The sequence below is a fragment of the Rattus norvegicus genome, chromosome 7 (genome assembly GCF_021556685.1).
Source record: "Rattus norvegicus strain SHRSP/BbbUtx chromosome 7, alternate assembly SHRSP_T2T, whole genome shotgun sequence".
Lineage (NCBI taxonomy): Eukaryota > Metazoa > Chordata > Mammalia > Rodentia > Muridae > Rattus > Rattus norvegicus.
In genome coordinates, this window is record NC_141540.1 from 30,530,495 (window position 1) to 30,551,176 (window position 20,682).

Below are 20,682 nucleotides of genomic sequence, written 5' to 3' on the forward strand. Positions count from 1 at the left end.
AAGGCTGGTATACACTACAGAGGGGGTTAACCTGAAGCCTACAAGATGAGCAAACTATGAAGATTTTCAATTCCTTCAGTGTTGTCACCCACTGGGTGAAAAATATGCTTTGGGAAACACAAACCAGCTTATGGGTGACCCAAGGAGCAGTTAAGTGGCTCAAGTTACAGTACACAATGTGAGCAGGGGCATGCCCAACTCACACCTCAGAAAGCTTGACCTGGCACATTCTTCAGCACCCCATGGGGTAGCTCACAAGCACTATCTGTAACTCCAGTTCCGACACTTTCTTCTAGCCTCCACTCACGACCATGTGCGCACACACACACACTTTTAAAAATAAACCTTGGGCTGGAGAGATGGCTCAGTGGTTAAAGCACTCACTGCTCTTCCAGAGGTCCTGAGTTCAAATTCCAGCAACCACGTGGTGGCTCACAACCATTTGTAATGAGATCTGATGCCCTCTTCTGGTGTGTCTGAGGACAGCATCGGTGTACTTATATATAATAAATAAATCTTTTTTAAAAAAAGTAAAAATAAATCATTAAAGAAGACAAAACCAGTAAAAAAAAAAAAAAGTGAGGGAAAGGAATCAACTCCACAAACGTGTCCTCTGAACTCCACACATGGACCATGGCATTCATGCCTAAACATACATCATACATATGTCATATACTAATTTTATTTTTTTAATGGACTGAAGAGACTGCAGACATGGTTCAGAGGTTAACAGCACTTGCGGCTCTGCCTCAGGGACTCCAACCTCTTCCCGTCTTTGCCGGCACCTGTACACACTTGGTATCCATTCACACACAGATACAGACACACACAATTTAACATTTAAAAACAAACTGGAAGAAAAGCCTACGTCCCAGTCTTTACCTACCATACATGGTATTGGCTTAGAGAGGCAGCTAAACCTGCAAGCCACCACTGTCCCTCATTTGTAAGATGGGAATTAGAACATATAATTAAAATTATACAATCAGTGGTTTTAATTATTGAGTACCGCACAGAATTACTATATCCCAAAGTATCTCAGATGCTTTTACATGCAAAGCAGTGATTTTTCACCATTTTATGTTTTAGGAAAAGAACAATATTTTTAGGCTAAGGATATACAAGCCTCTGTACTCATGGTGCACATATCCACATTTAAATGCACACATCTTTAAAAGAAAAAATGCTTCCTTAATTTCCATAGACTTTCCCTGTAGGAGTATTTGAGTTTCCTCATTTGCAGAATTAGTCTACTGAGTATTCCACTCTACCTTAAAACTTACTGACCCCCTTTTTTTAAATAGAGAAACATTTGTTAGCATATGTGGTGGTTTGTTTATGGCCCCCATAAACTCATGTATTTGAATGCTTGGCCCATAGGGAGTGGCACTATCTGGAGGTGTTAAAGGAAGTGTGTCACTGTGGGGGGCGGGCTTTGAAGCTTCCTATGCTCAAGCTATGGCCAGTGTGGTCCAGTCTCCTGCTGCCTGAGGATCCAGATGTAGAACTCTGGGCCTCTCCAGCACCGTGTCTGCCTGGACACTGCCATCCTTCCCACCATGATGATAATGGACTGAACCTCTGACACTGCAAACCAGGTCCAATTAAATGTCGTCCTTTGCAAGAGTTTGCCGTGGTCATGGTGTCCCTTCACAGCAAGGAAACCCTAAGATGACATTTTCTAGTAGTGTTCTGATTGAACCCAGGGCATGCCAGGCAATCCCTCTACACCCCAAGTCTTAACAAAAGTATTTTTAAGTGTATGTATTATCACACAGATCTGGGTTGGCAATGACAGAGTACCGCCTAGTCTAGTGTTGACAACACAGGTGCCTGACGAAGTGACCTCTTTCTTTCTGACTGACAAGGCTCACCTGCCTATCAAGCTAAAGGCACTGGGACTATCAGAGATAAAATTCTAAGTCGTTTCCCAATGTGCTACCCGGAACCAGTTCTGAACAGCTCAGAGTTTCATGTCTGACGACCCACCTCCGATGAAACCAGAACCTGCAAAGTTAACTCCCTGAAGTGAGTCTTTATGCCCTGCCACTTAAGGAATGAGTCTACAAATGAAGTGCTAATTTATGGAATGCATATGAGCGGCTAAAGGACAAACGGAAGATGGAAAAGTGTGTCATCCTTCTGATGTAGTAGGCACAGTGGAATGAAGTCCCATCCAGTAAGGCTTCCCACGAATGGCGGGAGGCCTACTCCATGCCAGAACTATGTTAGGAATACTGCGATCTGCTGGGCTCCATCCTGACTCACAGGTACAAGCATCACACCTGAGGCAGGTGTGTGTCTCAGTAGCACAAAGCCAGAGGTGTGAGCAGAGCAGTGAGCTCTGCAGGCAGGGGGTCTGGTAGCCAGCTGTGCACCCTGGTAACTGCGGAGGTCTTCGTTTTCTTATCTGCAATACTGGACGACACCATACCCTTCGCCAGACAGTTGTGAGAACACAAAGAGCTGTTCCTGTCAGTAACAGCCATATCCATTCAGCCAGTGTTACCCATGTACCCTTGCAAACACAGGCATAAGTAAGTAAGCCTACCTCTCCCTTTCATAAGCAAGCCAGAAAATTATCTTGACCAGGCTCCTCCTTTCCCAGAAAGGAGGATTTGTAGGGTTGCTGTGGGAACACACGAGTAGTTTGGCCAAATGATGCAGTTCTCTGAGGAGGTACGCCCCTGGAAAGGTGGTCTAGACAGGAACTGAGGTAAGGAACCCAGCAGAGTGGAGAAATCTAAGGCACTGCAGCTGTCACTATTCCCAGGAGCTTACAGCACCTTGAGGGCAGAGATGAGAAGAAAACCAGGCTGGCCCTGGCCCAAGAAGGCACAGAACAAAGAACTGAAAAGGGAGCCCTTCATCCTGCAAGCAGCCTCCAGGAAGACAGCCCTGGGCGGGTTAGGGAGGGAGATCTCAGGGTGGTAGGTGTGAGAAGCTTGAAGTGGTGTGGGCAAGAAAAATGAGCACCTTCTCTGATGGCTATCAGGAAGAGGCAGGCTGCAGCTAACCTTCCCCGGGGACTGACCACAACTGGCACATCTGCTTGGACATGAGTCTCACAGTGCTTCACTGCCTGCCAGCTTCCTCTTCTGTTAGTGCCTTAAAGGAACCAAGTCTCGGGCAGTCGGTTATTAATCCTATAGCCCAAGACTCGTCTATCATATTACTGAAGGCTTAACTATGGTAGCATTCCACTCGCTGTGCCCGCCCTTCTCAGTGCCACCAAGAGAGGCATTTACACAGGCAATTTCAAAACTCTGGAACCAGGGCGTGCAGAGGGCTCAGTGTGGAAAGGCACCAGCTGCTACCCCTAACAATCGGAGTTCAATCCCCAAGACCGACATAGTAGAAGGAGAGAAAAAGAGTTGTCCCTTGACCTTCATATACACACATGGCGCTCGGGCAGGCACGAGCACACACACATACACGCACACAAACACACAAATAAATGCGATTAAAAAAACCCGAAAACCTCTGGAATCCTATATATTCCAATCCTTGTAATTGTGCCTTAAAGGTAAAATAAAATGCTGCCAGGCCTGGTGGCACCCGCCTGTAATCCCAGCACTCAAAAGGACAGAGGCAAGGAGATGATCAGTAATTCCGCGGCCAGCCTAGGCTACACAGTATATTCAAAGCCAACCTGATCTACAGAAAGAGACTGCCTCCAAAGAGAGAGAAAGAAAGAAAGCCAACAAGAAAAAGGCTAGAAATGTGCGGTAGAACAACTGCTTGTGTGCAAGGCCCTGGGCTCCAATCTCGGCGTTACACACTAAATGCTGCCTTGGGGACACACCTCTGTGGTAGAGCACTGACCTACAATGCTTACAGCCCTGTTCAATTCAAGCATGAGCACGGGGGTGGGGGGGGGCATTCATTCAAACTCCCCCTTAAGAAGTCAGCTGTGCCTCTCCAGTCCTTCCAAAGATCTCTCTCTCCCATCTATAATATACTCACCATGTCTAGCAAATGGTTCAAGAGTCTCAAGCCAGTCCGTAGTCTTACTGTCCTGTCCATTCCGGTTTTTTTTTTTTTTGGTTTTGTTTTGTTTTGTTTTTGTTTTTAGTGTTCATTAACGCCAGGAGAAAGGAGGAGACAGTACAGCTGGTTCACTTAAGCTCGATATATGGAGCGAACGGGAAGCACATGTTACAACCTCACTCATGGCTCTGTACCTCACCAAATGCCCAAACTGAAACTGAAATGGTCAGAGAAACGCGACAATACAGTCCAACCCAAAGCTTATAAAGGCATTTTTACTCCCACTGATGTTAAAAATCACGATTGAGATAGGCCTATGTAGAAACAAATGATTACAACTTCTCGATATACATTCACAACCCCAGCGGGAGCCCCGCCCCCAGGCGACCATTGCTAGGTGTGCTGTTTAACTTGCAATCTGAAGGTCTACGTGGGAAAGTCCTTTAACTAAAGGGAAAGCCTTTAGCTCCCATAATTAGTTTCCATCCATTTGCTATTTCCATTCCCTACATTCAGGCTTCAAAAATGTTTCTTTTAGAAGACTAAATAAAAATACAAAGTAATTGTTGATATCCTTCTTAATGGCTCATACATCTCAATGTTTTTATGCCTAGCAGGCCTCAGGTTTACTGAGAAAGCCAATGTTCCGGTCTATTTTACTTTTGAAAATCACAGAGGGGCTAGCGAGATGGCTCTGAGGAAAGGCACTTGCTGCCAAGTGTGGAGACTGAGGTTTGATCCCCACGATCCACACAGGGGAAATTAAGAACAGACTTCACAATGTTCTCCAACTTCAATACAAACGTCTGGTGTCTCATCCTGCATTTTTGCAATACTTCAGGCTGTTACCCCCCCACCCCATCCAAGTGGAGAGACCAAAAAATACGTCCAGCACACTTGACATGGAAGGGTAGATCTTTACATCCACTCAGCTCTGAGCTAGAGAAAGAAATGCCTGACGGGAAACAAATTCAACCCAGGGGATTCCTGGTTGTTTCCCGGAGCCTGTTTCTCGGTACCTCATGCCCCAGAGAATTAAGAGGAAGGTGATGGGGCGGGCCTAATGAGGAAGGGGTAAGCATTTCCTAATGCCCTTTTTCTCAAGACTTCCCCATGCTACTCACCCTGCGGATGAAAACTGTAAGAGGAGAAACCCAAGCAAAGGGTACTTTGAACAGTTGGTCGTTTTAAAAAGAAGAAATGGCTTGGCTCCTCCCGGTTCAGGGATCAGAGCACGTGGGTCGCCAGCCTGCAGTGGCCGGACGCCGGGGCGCCGGGGCGCCGGGGATCGGGAATCCGGGATCGTGCGCGGTTCCTACCTTCAGGGCTGGACCATGGCCGCCCTCCGCTCTCCCTCGCCTTCTGCCGGCTCGCCGCCTCCCGCGGCCTCTCCGTTTGCCCGCGCCGCTGCAAGGCCCCGCCGCCCTCTGTGGCACAAAGCAGAGCGGCAGTGAGCCTTCCTCCGGGCGGGGCTTCCGGGACGCCACACGCCCTCCGGTCACTCCCGCCAGTGGACTCCGACCCGCAAGCAGCCGAGCCAGCAAGAAGACTCCAGGACCTCCTGAACTCAGAAAAGCTCTTCAGGGCGACTAAAGGGTCCCAGTCTCGCTAACACAGAGTGGTCTGGCTTTTGATCGCATTGCCGAGAGAATTCAACACCCAGGGCTTCCTGGAATCTGAAACCGCGGGCAAAACGAAGGCCCACTAAGACAGTATCCATCCACACTCTGGATGACATCAGGGGAGGATGGTCCTATTTCACAAAGGAGTGAACTCGGAAAAGTATGAGGCTATTAAAGATGGAGCTCACAGATTCAGATATATATATATCTGACACCAGCACTTAAATGCAGTTATTCAGTGCTAGTACCAATAAAGATATAAATATTTATATGTATATATGTACATATAAACATTTAGTCTTCACAACTGTACTTTTAGATGTGTTACCACGTCCATTTCACAGGTTGGGAAACCGAGTTACAAATTGTCAACCAACTTGGACAAGTTCGAGCTGCCTGTCAACATCGGAGGCGGGACTCAAATCCAGGCAGGATTGATTGTCTCTGTTCTTAACCACCAGCCTGCACCGCCTCCTACAGTTAGGGAACTACCTGGGTCAAGAAGGGCAAGCCACTTTGAAAACATGCGAATGGCAATTCCAAGGAGTTTCATGGGGCTTATGGTATGAAAACATTTGTAAAGGCATGAAACTTCTTAATGCAATCACAGACCTATATACATATTCCTCAACGTGTCGCATAGAACTCAAGATCATTGCTCTACAAGGGATCCCCATTTTTCTCTGGTAGCTTGCCAGGCACCAGCAGACAAGGGCCGGACTCAAGTCCCCATATACTGAAGCTTGTGACTCGGGTTGTCCTCTGCACCTTTTCTAAGAGCTTACCCTAGCTTGTTCCCAGTCCTCTCAGTCACACAGTAAATGGTCCCCTCCCGGATATTTCCAAATCACCACCCCGGAGCGATGCTCCCAGGTCAGCCAGCGACTGTCCCGGGCATCCCTGGTTCCCAGGAGCTGGCGTAGAGCTTACATGAGCAAGGAGGATGAAAACACCGGCTCTTCTCGCCCCGCCGCGTCGGCGTCCCGCACCTCCCGCGTGGATGCGAGGCCTGACGGAAGCACACTGAGGATAAAGAGAGGCTGGTTCCTAGTGGCTCCGGGAAGCCACGCCCTGCTCTTAGTAGGCGGGCGAACTGCCCGTGTCAGAATGACAAAGCAAAAATCCAGTCCTCGCGCAGCCCCGGCAACCTGTGCCTGTCGTCCCCGCAAAGTGAGAGCTCCTAATTGGACCGTGCAACATCCTCGCTGCCCGGAACCGCCCCCCGACCCAAAGGCCGCCGCTGCTATTCAAAGAATGTTGGGAACCAGAACCCAGTAAGAGTGTGTGGAGTGAGTAAACTGGCCTCAGCCCTAAGGCGCTGCTATCTACAAAGCTTGCGTTAGTCACAAGAGGAACTTTAAACGTATTGACGCCCGGCATCTGTACAGACGTTCTGATGTCCCTGGTACTGGCTGTGACCCTGCCCAGTAGTTTTTTTTTTTTTTAAGAAAATGCAAAAGTTAATCTAATTGACTGCATAGTGACCCCACTACCCTGAGGATTAGTCAAGTCTGGTGATTCTCTTAAGGAAGTTCCCTGGCTTTTTAAAACTATGCCTACTTCATCCTGAGTAACCCTGAAAAGAAATGAGTAATTCTCCTTACAATACTTCCTCTTCGTCCCAGTCGGGCATGGGGTTGTCTTGTTTACCTTAAAGAAAGCTGTATATTTAGCACTTGGCACAGCACCACCAGCACCTACCAGAGGCAGCCTTGTCCTCTCATGCCTCCCTGCCCCTAGGTTACTAAGACTGCTTGGCACCCGAGTGAATGGATGGATGAATGAATGAATGGATGAATGGTCGGTCTGACCCACTACTTTGGTTAATGGCTGGGTGAAAAACAAAATAGGTGAGAAGGTTGCTGGCTCCTAACAGCCTGAAGCCACACCTGCTGAGAACTGGGTGGCCCTCCCCACATTCCTTCTAGGCTTTTCTGAGGTGAGAGTAAAAGGCTTGCATAAATGTACAGACAACTGCACAGGCTGACCGGACGCCTCTCCCACACTGCCCACAGCTCACTTCTTGTGTGTGTACAAGCAGTGCTTGAACCAGGGCAGCCCCTGACTCTCAAGTGTCGGGACTGGCTCCAAAATAAGTGTTCAGGCCAAGAGACAGAGAATTTGATTGCCCCTGGCTCCCCAGCCAAGGTCTGCATTAAGCACTGTTTGCCTTATCTCAGGTGTAGGGACAGTCCGTAAAAAGAAGGTCCTGGGTACCTCATTATTAAAAATATAGACAGTGCAACTTATTTCTAGAATATGATGGGATATATCACGGTTATAATAACATACTAATGCCAGGATTATAGGATTCCAATAGCTTGACCCTGAAAATATCTTACTGGGACTGGTCAGAGGGATCATGGTTGAGCATATTAGAAACGACCACGTAAGCCGCTTCAACCCCCCACTGCTCCTAAGATAAGTAGACTGTAGCACGCGCTGGCGGCTGAAACAGCTTCCCCCTTGTGAGGAGATCCAGAGAGCCGTATTCTGGTCCAGTTAGTTACTGGTTACGGGAAGAGGCTCCTCCTCCCCTTTCCCCATAGCTCAAGGTCTGCTCACGCTCTAATCAAACACCTTAGATCGATTTGACTGAGCATGTTATCTTCCTTCCCTGAAAACCAACGTAGTAGTCCGTCAATGCTCATTTGAAAAGTCACCTTCTCTGGGTGGGGCTCCCAGCCATGACTGTCCCTTCCCTCTTTGTGGCCCCAAGTACCTACTAATAACTGCACATCATCTAAATCTATCAAAACTTTCGAAAAGCAAACCCTTGTTTGATTTCTTGTCCCCCTAGAATGTGGTATCGTAGCTCAGACAACGTCGAAAAATCCTTCTGTTTCTCAACTATCGTCTCGGCTAAGACCGGAGTCCTGCTGCCTCAACACCAATGTAAACACCCATCTGCAGAGGGTGCCAGCTACAGTAATCACTATGGAACCTCCTTCTCTCTAGGGCCCTGAGATCAAGTCCAGCTTTCTCAATGGTCCAGACAAGGCAAGACCCACCCTTCTTTGGGGAGGTTTGTTTGTTTTGTTTGGTCAAAACAGAGTTTCTCTGTGTAACCCTGGCTGTCCTGGAACTTGCTCTCTGAACCAGGCTGGCCTCAAACTCAGAGATCTGCCTGCCTCTGCCTCCCAAGTTCTGGGATTAATAAAGGTGTGTGCTGCTTCCCCCCAACCCTCACTCTTACCCCCTGGCTAAGAGCCACTCCTGTTAGTGCTGCTCACCCGTCCACATCGTCTGTACCCTACTTGGGCAGCAAACCATTGCTGGAGAAACACAGAGAGTAGGTCAGGACCACAAACCTCAAATCTGTCCCTGCCAGCAATCCTTTCTCCCTGTCATATTTCCCCAGCCGCCACAATGACTCTTCCATTTTTTCCTTCTTTTTCTTTTGAATCTCTAACAGCACTGCCACATCTTGCCCTCCCTCTGCTCATGACCTGGTTTCAACTTTAAGAAACCAGAATCCACCAGACAGGCCTTCCCAGCATTTTCCCAGGAAAATGGCTCCCAGTAGAAGAAAACCAAGGTTTGTGGCCATTGGCTCTTGCCATCTCCATTCAACATCTCCCTTGGTCACCGTCAATTTCTTGTTCCGTGCCTGATCATTTCTGTCGTCATGCAAACACACTGTGCACCTCTCGTTCCAAGAAAGCTGTCGCCGCATCCTTTCACAAGGCAATTGGGTGAGGCGGGTGTTGGAAGAGCTCTCTACACTCCGAAGAACAATAAAGGAAGCAAAAAAGCAGGAAACTGTCTGAGGATGTGCCTGCTAAAGGGAAAAGATGGCGTGCACCATGCATGGGACACAAGAAACAAAGAAGTGCCAAGGGGAGAGCTCACTGCACTCACCCAGTGGGGCAGCCAGAGAGCCAGGACGACATGGTAGAAAGGAAGCAAAAAGCCAGGAGGGGAAAAGGCAGAAGCTGTAAAGGCTTGAACTAGTGAGGCAGCACCTGCCTCTGAGGGTAAACACGGGTTAGGAATGGGAGAAAGTGAGAGATGAGAACCTACGATCCAGATGTCGGCCTTGGCAGCTGGGTAAGTGGGGGCCCTCTTTGGGACGGGGATGGTTGGGGAAGGAACGTAATAGCCTGGTACAAATCCATAGTCTGACTTTCTAATTTTCTCTCTAAATGGAGATTTCCAATAGACAACTGGATATATGGATCTGGAGGTCAGAACCGAAAGTAAAAATCAGAGAGAAATTAGGGGAGTCAATATAAACAATACCATATACCATATGCACTAGCTGGGCAAGGTGGTGGCACGTGCCTTCAGTCCCAGCGCTCGGGATCTGGAAGCAGATCTCTTTGAGTTCGAGGCTTTCCTGGTTCACAAAGTGAGTTCAAGCCAAGAGTCTCAAAATTAAATAAGCAATAGGATAAAAGGTACTCCATCTATTGGGATTTTCTAGGGAAAAAAGAGAGAGAGGGAGAAAGAACCCAGCAGTAGGGTGTGAGTGTAAAGGGGCTGTGGAGTTAGAAGGGAACCAGTTAACAGTTAGGGCTCTCGCTTGAGAAGTGAGGCCAAAGATCAGGAGTTCAAGGTTATCCTTAGCCTGGGAGTTTGAGGCCAGCCAAGACTATAAGAGACCCTGTCTCTACATAAAAGAACCCACTGGCTCAGTGACTTAGAAGGTCAACAAATCCCCAGCCACAGGCCAGAGATTTGAGTGCCACTGCTCCCTCCCTGCTGCCTGAGGAAGCAGGGAGGGCTCTTCCTCTCTAGTGGGCCTCTGGCTTTTCTCTGGGGGCCGTGAGGTAGCTGGATGAATCGTACACGCATGTGCGCCTTCTGGGAGGTAATCTTCACTCTGAGTCTACTGAGTTTAATGTTAATTACACTTCTAAAATCCCTTCGCAGCAGCATCTAGTGTTTAACTAAAGGAGTGGGTGACCACAGCTGGGTCAAGTTGACACGGAAGGTTAATTCTCACACTCTGGTACTAGATAAAAGTCACCCAGGGAGCAAGTAGATTTAGGGGGATGAGGGTGGCCCAGAGACAGCCCTGAATGCCAAATTACAGAGAGAAAAAGGAACTGGCCCAGGGGGAAGGAGCTAGAGGATGCAGGAAGAAGACAAAGACGATAAAGTCTCTCGGAAGCCAATGGAAAGTGCTCCTGTTTAAGGAGGGGACTTCTATGACAAGGGCACGGAACAGGAAGGGAACTGGAGCTGACAGGCAGGGCCAACTCCTTCATTCTGAACAGCGAAAAGCAGGGAGTGCAGACAGAGGATGAGAGCAACAGTGTCGGGGTCTCCTGCTGGTATCTTTGTTCCTCTAAGAAGGGGATGATTAGAGCAAGCTGTCATACTGGCAGAACTGAGGGAATAATCCAGACACGGTAATGTGGCCAGTCCCTCAGAGAAAAGGACAAGGTGACTGCAGAGCCACCCTCTTGAAACAGACATTTATTACTCAGTGGGGCTTGGAAGTAAAACCCAGGTGATATTCTAACTTGAGGCAAGTTCCTCAGTTCCCCCAACTCCTTTATCTCCTCTCCACAGGGTCCCCTGTGGCCCTTCCACTTCCTCATCTAACCCAAACCTCCCCTTCATCCCAGTCATTAGCCCGCCCTCCATCCCTTTAATTACCGACTCCCAAGTACTCCACAAATCCAGTTCCAACCTGTCTTCCCCCAGGATGCCATCAAAGAGGCCAGTCCTATGAAATGTGTCACAGTGCCAGGCAGTCATTCAACGTGGCGATCACACTGTTGCGATTATGTTTTATTTATGATTGTTTGATCAGTGCCCGCCTCCTCTGGAATGGCAGGGTCAGTCAGCTTTCAAGGTGACAGTGATGTCTATCTGTGCTCCCCCACCTCGGTGTACAAGTAACTCCTGAGCTCTTAAAAGATGGATCCATCGGGGCTGGGGATTTAGCTCAGTGGTAGAGCGCTTACCTAGGAAGCGCAAGGCCCTGGGTTCGGTCCCCAGCTCCGAAAAAAAGAACCAAAAAAAAAAAAAAAAAAAAGATGGATCCATTTATTTTATTTAAATCTAATTGATTTAAATGTAAACAGCCTCGAGGGAATCAGGGACTGCAATTCCTATTTTAACCACTGTATGCCCAGCACCCAATGCAGTGTGCACACATAGTGACTGGAGTTCAGTAAATATTTGTCCAGAGCTTAAATCTGTAGATTGGGGATATCGCTAGTTAATTTATATCCATTGTATCTTTTCCATATAGGGGAAAAATGTTTTCCACAGGACAAATGTCAGGGGGTCTCCTACAGTTCCAGAGAGGTGAATTTCACTTTTCAGAGCACGGTCCATCTCAAGGGGAAGCTGGGACAACAGGGAAAACACCCTGGTCGTCTGAATGGAATTCCGTCTGTAATCTTCTTGGGAAGTGCCTGGAGCGTGGGGAATGCCCAAATGTGCTGGTCCACAAGCTCCACTGAGAGCACAGAAGGGAACCAGATGCTGGTGTGCCATCACAGGAGAGGGCTCCTAAGCCGAGCGGCCTTAACCCAAAGCCTGAGAAATAACAGGTGGGGGGGACGGCGAATGGGAACCGGCAGGGCTTGGTATGTGGAAACCCAGGTTGTATGCGATTAACTTAGTTAGTGCTTCCAACTGTCTGATAAGGGGCAATAGTCTTGGTTTTCCCATTTTACAGACAAAGAGAACGGAGCTGAGAACGGTGAGAGGAGCTGAGTTTGTTGGCCCTCAGCTACGAGAACAGGGCCGAGGCTACCCCAGCGCTATAATACTGAGCTACCTCACCAGCAAAATGTCCCAGGCGGAGCAAGCAACAGGCAAAAAGGTATTGAAGTCTTAGGAAGGAAACAGTACATCTCTGTGTAAAGGGAGGCAAAACAGAGACACACTGGATCCCATCTGTAGATCAAAGCCAAGGAAGTGTTTGGCCCATTTCTGCACACGCTCGATGAATCCCCATAGGATTCTAAAAAAAAAAAAAAAAACGAGGGCTGTAGAAAGTTAAGGGTTTTATCAAAGCAGGTAATGCTAAGAGTTCGGGTAAAAATCCAGGGTTCCCCTGGGCATAGTGGTGCATACCTTTAATCCTAGCCCTTGGGGGGCACAGTTCAAGGTCTCTGAGTTTTAGGTCAGCCTGAGCTACAGTAAGTTCTAGGTCAGGTATGGCTACACAGTGAAGATCTTCTCTCACAAACAACATGACTCAGCAGTTAAGAGCGCTGGCTGCTCTTCCAGAAGACCCGGCTTCGATGCCCAGCACCCACAACTCCAGTTCCGGTGAATCTGATGCCCTCTTCTGGTCCTCCGAGGGCCCTGGGCACACACCGAGGGCACAGACATGCATGCAAGCACTTAACCATACACAAACATTTTTAAAGTTTTTCTTTAAAACAACAAACAAAGAGCTCGAGGGGTTCCTATCTATAAACCCATCGTTTCACAGTTAATTACTATACAGGGAGGAATGAAAATTATAAAAAGCAACATGCTAAAGATACAAAAACAGCAGTAGCTTTCTGACAAGGGCCAAAGAAGATTTTGTCCACACAGCATCCATCCTGGGAACTCTGAAATCCAACCCTGGTAACCATGACCCCACGAAGACATCTCCCCTCAGACACAGTCTGTCCCCCTCCTTTCTCCTATGGGGTTGCATTCAGGACATCTTTTCTCACTTCTCCCGCTGCCTGAGGGCCTGTTAGCCTCTCCACAGTCCTCGCCACAGCCCCTGGAGATTAGTGCCATCTCCATTCACAGATGACTAACTCCAGGGTGGGTGACACAGTGAGTCCTCTCTCTACCCCGCACTATCTGCTTGAGGGGCTAATCTTTGTTTCCCTGATGCCTGGGGTGCACACTCCATGAGGAGACACACTGCAGGTTTGACTGAATCTGACTTTTCTGGGTTTTGTGGGGGGGGGGGGTGCTTTTAGGTGTTAATGGAGAGAACCGTGCAGCAAGGGTGAAGGAGCCCTGACTTGTAGCACATGCCAGAGTCCGAGGTATAAATACTTCAAGCTACCAGCTTAGGCACAAAGTCCCTGAGTGTGTAACGGCGGCTTCCCTAGCTGGCAGGAGCTCTTGGGTACCAGCTGTCTGCCTCTCTGTCTCTTCTTCCAGCAGCTCTATACTCAGACCTCCCTGCATCCTCAGACAACACGATGCAGACTGTTCTCCTGAGGCTTAACTGGCCGGCATGCTACACTATCCCAGCTCCTAATGTGCTCTGGAACCCGATATCCTGCTTTCAATGGGGCCTGTTCCCTCTTGCACAAGTCTCCAGGCCGTGCCCACTGCTGCGGCTCCTTGTAGTAGAGGGGGAAACCTGCTCTGAAACCACGGTCTGGCCTTTCTGCTAGCGAGCTGTGTGCCCTTGGGCACATCCTGGTACACCTCTGTGCCTCAGTTTACTCATCTGTAACGTGCTGATAAATAACATGTATACCTCATGTGGTGGTTGTGAGATGAGGTATTGGAAAGCCCAAGAATGTGATGGGTAATCAATATTTGCATGCACAGCGTTCTTCTGACATGGCCTGAAGCTGGAAAGCTTTCATAAACTCCTTCCATGAGTCATTCACAGGAACTATCAACAACGTATTATATTACACCAGACCCTGTCCATGATCTAATCCAAAGGACACATCCCCAGTCTATATGAAGCATGCCGTTTTATTTAATTTTTTTTTGAGACACTCTCACATAGCCCAGGCTGGCCTTGAACTCACTATGTACTGAGATTTCAGGGATGAGGGGCTGGATGGCAAACCCAGTGTTTCCCGCAGGCGAGGCAAGAACCCTGTCCACTGATCTGCACCCCCAGCCCCAAGCGTGCTGCTTCCTCCAGGGCACACGCTCATTCCTCAGAGCTTGTCGTTCCTGGGGAGAAGAAAAGGCATTGCTTTTCTCAGTCAACTTACTAGAAGGGCTGGAAGCGCTACGTGACATCTGTGTTCCGTGTACATACGAGCCTCGGGTGTCCACACTGCTGGAGCACGCAGAAGCACTCCTGTGAGCTAGTCACTGCCCTACTTCAGTTTCAAAGGAAGGGAAATGGTTTTTCGTCTTTGTTCGGTTTTGAAGAGAGGGTTTCCCCATACGGTCCCCGTCCCCCTGAGCTTGCAATACTCCTGCTCTGGACTGCCATTCTAGGTGGAACACACCAGCCGGAACGTCCAGCCGGAAGAGAAAAGTTCTTAATGTGGAAAACCCCTCGCCTGAAGAGCCTCAGGGGGCCGTGGCCTCCGTTCCAGTAAACTCTCAGATAAACTCCTATAAAACTGGAGATCAGTCACGCTCACCCCCAGCCAGCCATGTACTAATTACTAATGGTAGCTGGCTTTTAGGTCCTCTAGATCAAAGGAGATCATATTGCTCCTTAGTACACATCACAAGGAACCTGATACTGTGAGGAACATCCCTGTCCTATTTCTTCTCCCCCTAAAAAGCCCAAACTGCCACAGTCACCAGAAGAAGAGAAGAGGGACAGGGGAGGGGAGGGGAGGAGAGGGAGACAGAAGGAGCCCAGGATCTTCCTGATAGCTAATGATCTGCTAGTCCAACCTTGTAACACAGCCACACGATGTGGTCATCTACAAAGCTCATGCTCAAGAAGCAGGCAACCAAGTTACTTTAAAAAGTGGGGAACGGGGTGTCCCATATGGGCCACGTGCAGCATGAAGACTGGCCCTGCCAGGTAGGCCCTGTTTTTAACTGAGACTGACCTAAGTCTCACAGGAAGCACTGACATCAGTTTTCCAGGCTGTAGCTTAGTGGTAGAGCCCATGCCGGGCACGCGCACCATCCCACAACACGAAACTTTCCCACTAACAGCAGACGAGAGCCGTGTATATTCCCACCTTGGTACTTTTTAAATCACTTATCTACGGACTGAAAACGTTTACTCACTCTTTAAAACTCTCAGGAACTCTGAGTCAGTGGCTGGAGAGGAAGAGACTCGGCTCCCTGCTGCTGGTCTCGACAGGGCTCAAAGTTAATCGTTAGCGGATTTCGCCTTTGGCAGAAAAAAAGCATGTTCTAGGCTTTCAGTTCACTGTGCAGTCACTGGATTCTCCAAAAAGCAAAGTCCACTCACATGCAGGCCATTCTGTAAAGTGTCTACATTTGTGTTCAGTTTATTTGTTTTGAGTTTGATTGGTTGGTTGGTTGATTTCTGTTTTTGAGATAGGAGGCTCGCTGTGTCTCCTAAGTTAGTCAGTCTCCAACTGGAGCTCAAATGGCTTTAGCACAGGCACCTGCCTTATTCTTGTGATTTAAAGTAGAGACAAACCTGTCTCCACCCGTGTGGAAACTGCTGCGCTGTCTTTTCAGATGAGCCAGTCTGAGCCATTCCACAGGTAAATGCAAGATGTGACCGGGATCTCTAACTGGACACCATGCATATAGTATCCTAAAGTGAAGACTTCATTTCTCAGCCTCCCTTTGGGGTGTGTGTGTGTGTGTGTGTGTGTGGTGTGGTGTGTGGTCTCTGTGTGTGGTGTATGAGTGTGTGTGTGTACGTGTGTGTGTGTGGTGTGTGTGTGGCTAAGTGATTACCTGTTGGCCAGTAAGTCCAGGCAGATTGCTATGTGACTGCCAGGAGATAGTCTTACACGGAAGTTGTGTGTTCCCCTTCACCCCTCTTCCCAGCAATGGCTAGGCTGGGCACCATCTTAGAGAGCAAGGGGGAAGACGAGAGCTGAGGGATACAGGATATCGGATTTCCAGTGCCTGGCTCTTGATACCTAGATTGATTTCAGGAAAGAAAAATGTGCTTCTACTACTTTAAGCCGCTTTTGTCTGGGCTTGGAGGCTATATGTAGCCAAACTGAGCCATAACCAGATCACTCGTGTTACCCTACAAGGACAGATGGGTCTCAGTATCTCCATCCAATGAAGATCTGGGTTCTGGTCTACCGCACAGACTTTCCCAGAGTTCTAACTCATTCCCAAAGCCTGAGCCGTATCCATAGAGTAAGCCCTCCCAAGCCTGCAGACCTCATCCAGACATGCGCATGCCCGGCTACCATCTACCTTGGACACCCCCAGCATGGCTACCATAAAGTTACTGTGTCGCTTAGAAGCCTCTCCATATTCATCTCTGGGGGAACGGCACCAAGGCCAAACTCCATGGCTGTCATCTCAGCCACACCCTTCCTCTTTCCTGTTTCCTTTCACCTCAGACTTGATTCCGTCTTCCACTAAAGTTTCCCCCGCGGGATGAAGAGATGGCTGGGTGCTCCTGCGGGGGCCTGAATCTGTTTCCCAGCATGCACTTTAGGTGGTTCACGACCGCCTGTATAACGCCAGTTCCAGGGAGATCCAGTGCCTCAGGCCTCCACAAGGCCCCTGCAATCTTACGCACTTACCCCATACAGACACACCGGCTGGCACATAGTTGTAAAACATTACAATAAGGCTAGGCGGTAGCGGTGCACGCCTTTAATCCCGGGACTCCAGAGACAGAGGTAGGCGGATCTCTGTGCATTTGAGACCAGCCTGGTCTATAGAGTGAGTTTCAGGGTAGCCAGGGCTACATAGAAGAACCCTCAGAAAAAAACAAAACAAAAAAACTAAAAATAGCTAGCAAAATAAATACATTAAGTATCGTTTAACAACCTTTTAAAGAGCAAGCAGATCCTATTCGTCTATATCTCCTCAGTGCCTCCTCGAGCACTGAAGGAACGGAGCACAAATGCCTGTATTCTTCAGCTCTTTTCTGTGCTTTCAACAATTTTTAAATTTCATGTATATGCGTGCATGTTTTTGCCTGAATATATGTACATGCACCACCTGTGTGCTCGGTCGCCATGGAAGTCAGAAGAGGGCGTCTGATCCCCTGGAGCTGGAATCCTGAGTGCTTACGACAGAATCTGGGTCCTCAGCAACAACAAGTGCTTTTTAATTTAACCGCGGAGCCCTCCTTTGCGTTTAGCTTGCTCAAACAAAGATGTGATATTTCACAAACATCTATTTTAAATTGTTTTCCCCTTTTTCACAGGACGTGGGGTTTTATGCTGTAGAAATCTTCCCATGCTGTTAGGCTGCTGTGAATCATGTTTATGGACGACTAATGGCGCGGGAGTCAGCCATGCTCTGACGATGTCTCAGGAACCGAGGGAGGCGTTTTATAGGAACTCTCATCCCATCTCCATGTTACAGGTGAGGGAACTAGAACCTCCAGAGCCCTCGACTTGTGACTGTGACTAATGGTCACGACAAAGCAGGACTCGACTCACTTACAGAGAAGAGAAGGCTCCTTCATGCTGGTTTAGTAGTGTGAGACCAACTGACTCAATAAAGTTGACACTATGGAGATCTTCATCTAAATCTGCTCAATTCACAACTAAACAGTTGGAGAAGGGGGCATTAATTAATTACTACAGTATAGACAGTATTACCTTGATTTGAATATTACCTGAATTTGAACAACCCGACCAGAGTGGACGAGGGCTGGATGGACCTCAGTAGTAACAAACTTGCCTCCCATATACAAGTGCCTGGGTTTGCCCCCAGCCCCACAGGAAGATAAAATAAGGAGAACAACCTAGATGGGACATACTATTTCCTTCTGGCATGAACTGGACCCCGATGTGTATGGTACAGCGATGTGTTTTCTTTGTTCTACTTAAGAGCATCCTTTTGAGAAATAGGAAGGTTGTTTTCAGCCCGACTCCGGGTACGTTTGGGTACAGAAATGTGCCCAAGAAGAGGAAGATATGTATAAATTCTTATGTGAGTGTTATGATATCACTGATATCCACTCCTCTTCATCCATTTATACAAGAGCAGAACACACACTGGAAAAGCAGAGGCAGGAGGATGACTGTTTGAGTCTAGTCCTGGGCTACAAAAAGAGCTCCAGGCCAGCCTGGGCTACAATGTGAAACACTGTCTCAAAAAAAAAAAAACAAAAACAAAAACAAAAAATAAATGAAAGTAAAGAGCAAAGCACATCCTGAGACCCCAGCAAGTGTAGCAGTTATGTCTGTGAACAATACTGAGGCAGTTGAGTCACCGCGTGCGTGCGTGCGTGCGTGTTGGAGTGACTGCCTCCAACACTGTGACCAGCACCTGTGAGCATACTGGACTCTCCAAGCATATTCCTCAGTGGTAAGTCCCGGCTGTCTTGCTAGTTATGTAACCCTGAGTGACTTATTTAACTCCTGGAGCCTTTCCTTCTCGGTGACAGGGAGGTGACTGGTTTGCAGAACTATGACTAACTCGGCCAGTGCTTACAGAGTTTACAGCAGGGCTCATGGCCTCGGCTGTTTAAGGTGTCTATTCCTAGTACTGCAGGAGGAACATAAGTAACGAGAGGTAATGAAATGGAACAGAACACACTGGATCTTATCAATAATCCCCAAATTATTGCTCAGCTTTTCACCTCGCAAGGTGTCGAGCAATGACACTGAGAAACCTATTATGACCTTGCATGGTTACTAAGTACGGACCAGTTCAAAGGCTCCAGAACTTCAGAAATGTTCATACGTGGATTTACAAAGCCATCCTACTGATCTGTTCCAAAAAAACAATCCTCAATCCAACAACAACAAAAATCCATGTAAAATAAAACTACTTCTTACCTGTCACTCTATCGTGTGAAAAAGAAAATGACACAAACTGAGCGTCTTGCCGAGTATCTGTGCTCACACCTGCAATCTCAGCCCTTGGCAAGCTGAGGCAGGAGGATTGAAAGCTCTATGTGGGCCTGGGTTATACAGTGAGGACCTGTCTCAAAAACAAAAGCAAGGGCTAGAGAGCTGGCTCAGTGGCCAAGGACCCACTGCTCTTGCACAGGACCCGTGCTGGGTGGCTCATAACTGCCTTACCATGTCCCCAGCTCTGAGAGACCTGATACCTTCTTCCCCCATGGGTACCTGCATGATCTACACATGGTTCACATCCAGACAAGCAGGCATGTGTGCATAAGCACATGTAAATGCATGTGCACACACACACAGACACAGACACACACACGCGCACACACGCACACACATGCACACACATGCACACACATGCACACACACACACACACATATAAACTTTTAATTTTAAAAGGGGCACCAGGGTGCTGGAGAAATGGATCAGTGGTTAGGAGCACTGGTCGCTCTTCCAGAGGTCATGGGTTTGATTCCCCGCACCACACGTTAGCTCACAACCATCTGTTACTCCAGTCGCAGGGAACCCAACGCCTTCTGACTTCCATGAGCATGTATGTGGTACACAGACACACGTACAGGCAAACCCCCATATGTATGCAAATAATATTAATATTAATAATTTTATAAGGGGGCCTGGCAAGATGGCTTAATGGGTAAAGGCGCTTGCTGTGTGGGCCCAATGACCCAAGTTCTATCCTAAGAAGCTGTGTAAAGGTGAAAGGAGAAAACTGACTCCACAGAACTGTTCTCTGACTGGAGTGTGTTCCTGTACATGCAGAGACAAGAGGAGGACATAGTCTACCTTATCTCTTCTCACTGAACCCAGAGCTAGACTGCCTGCCAGTAAGGCTCAGCAGTCCCCTGTCTACTCCTCCCAGCACTATGGTGACAGGTAGCCACGGCCATGCCCAACTTCTTATGTGGGTGTGAGGACCAAACACAGGGCTCACACTACACAAGTTCCCCGACCCACTGAGCCATCGCTCAAGCCCATTCCTATTTTAATAGTTTACAAATAAAATCTCAATGTTCAATGACTAGCATAAGTTTCATTAATAGAGGCTGGAGAGATGGCTCAGCGGTTAAGAGCAACGATTGCTCTTCCAGAGGCCCTGAGTTCAAATCCCAGCAACCACATGGTGGCTCACAACCATCTGTAATGGAATCCAATGTCCTTTTCTGGTGTGTCTGGTGTGTCTGAAGACAGCAACAGTGTACTCTTATACATAAGTAAATATATCATTTTTAAAAATTCATTAATATGTATATTAAAGACCTGACCTGAATTTAACCCCTAAAGCCCACAGAAAAGCTAGATGTGGTGCCACAGGCCTGTGCACAGGAACACGGCCGAGACAGGAGGACCTGCGAAAGCTCACAAGCTAGCCAGTCTGGAGCAGGCTTCACAAGAGCAAAGAGAATGAGAGAGACACCACCTCAACCTG

General features: G+C 48.2%; 1 protein-coding gene and 1 long non-coding RNA gene across 10 annotated transcripts in view; one reads left to right on the plus strand and one right to left on the minus strand.

Moving 5' to 3' along the window:
* Positions 1 to 20,682, minus strand: part of Txnrd1 (thioredoxin reductase 1) — an 84,583-nt gene that overhangs the window by 31,563 nt on the left and 32,338 nt on the right. The window contains 2 exon segments of one of the 4 annotated variants that reach the window (NM_001351984.1): positions 5,310 to 5,417; positions 6,543 to 6,635. In NM_001351984.1, coding sequence (NP_001338913.1) covers positions 5,310 to 5,417; positions 6,543 to 6,635 — 201 coding nt within the window. 4 annotated transcript variants of the gene reach the window in all.
* Positions 6,738 to 18,520, plus strand: LOC108351425 (uncharacterized). 6 transcript variants are annotated; one of them, XR_015625196.1, is made up of 6 exons: positions 6,738 to 6,901; positions 8,413 to 8,774; positions 9,028 to 9,662; positions 11,821 to 12,124; positions 12,253 to 12,399; positions 17,575 to 18,520. It is a non-coding gene; the product is annotated as an uncharacterized LOC108351425 (long non-coding RNA). The 6 variants fall into 6 exon arrangements; XR_015625200.1 differs by having other exon boundaries at positions 8,413 to 8,637; XR_015625195.1 differs by lacking the exon at positions 11,821 to 12,124.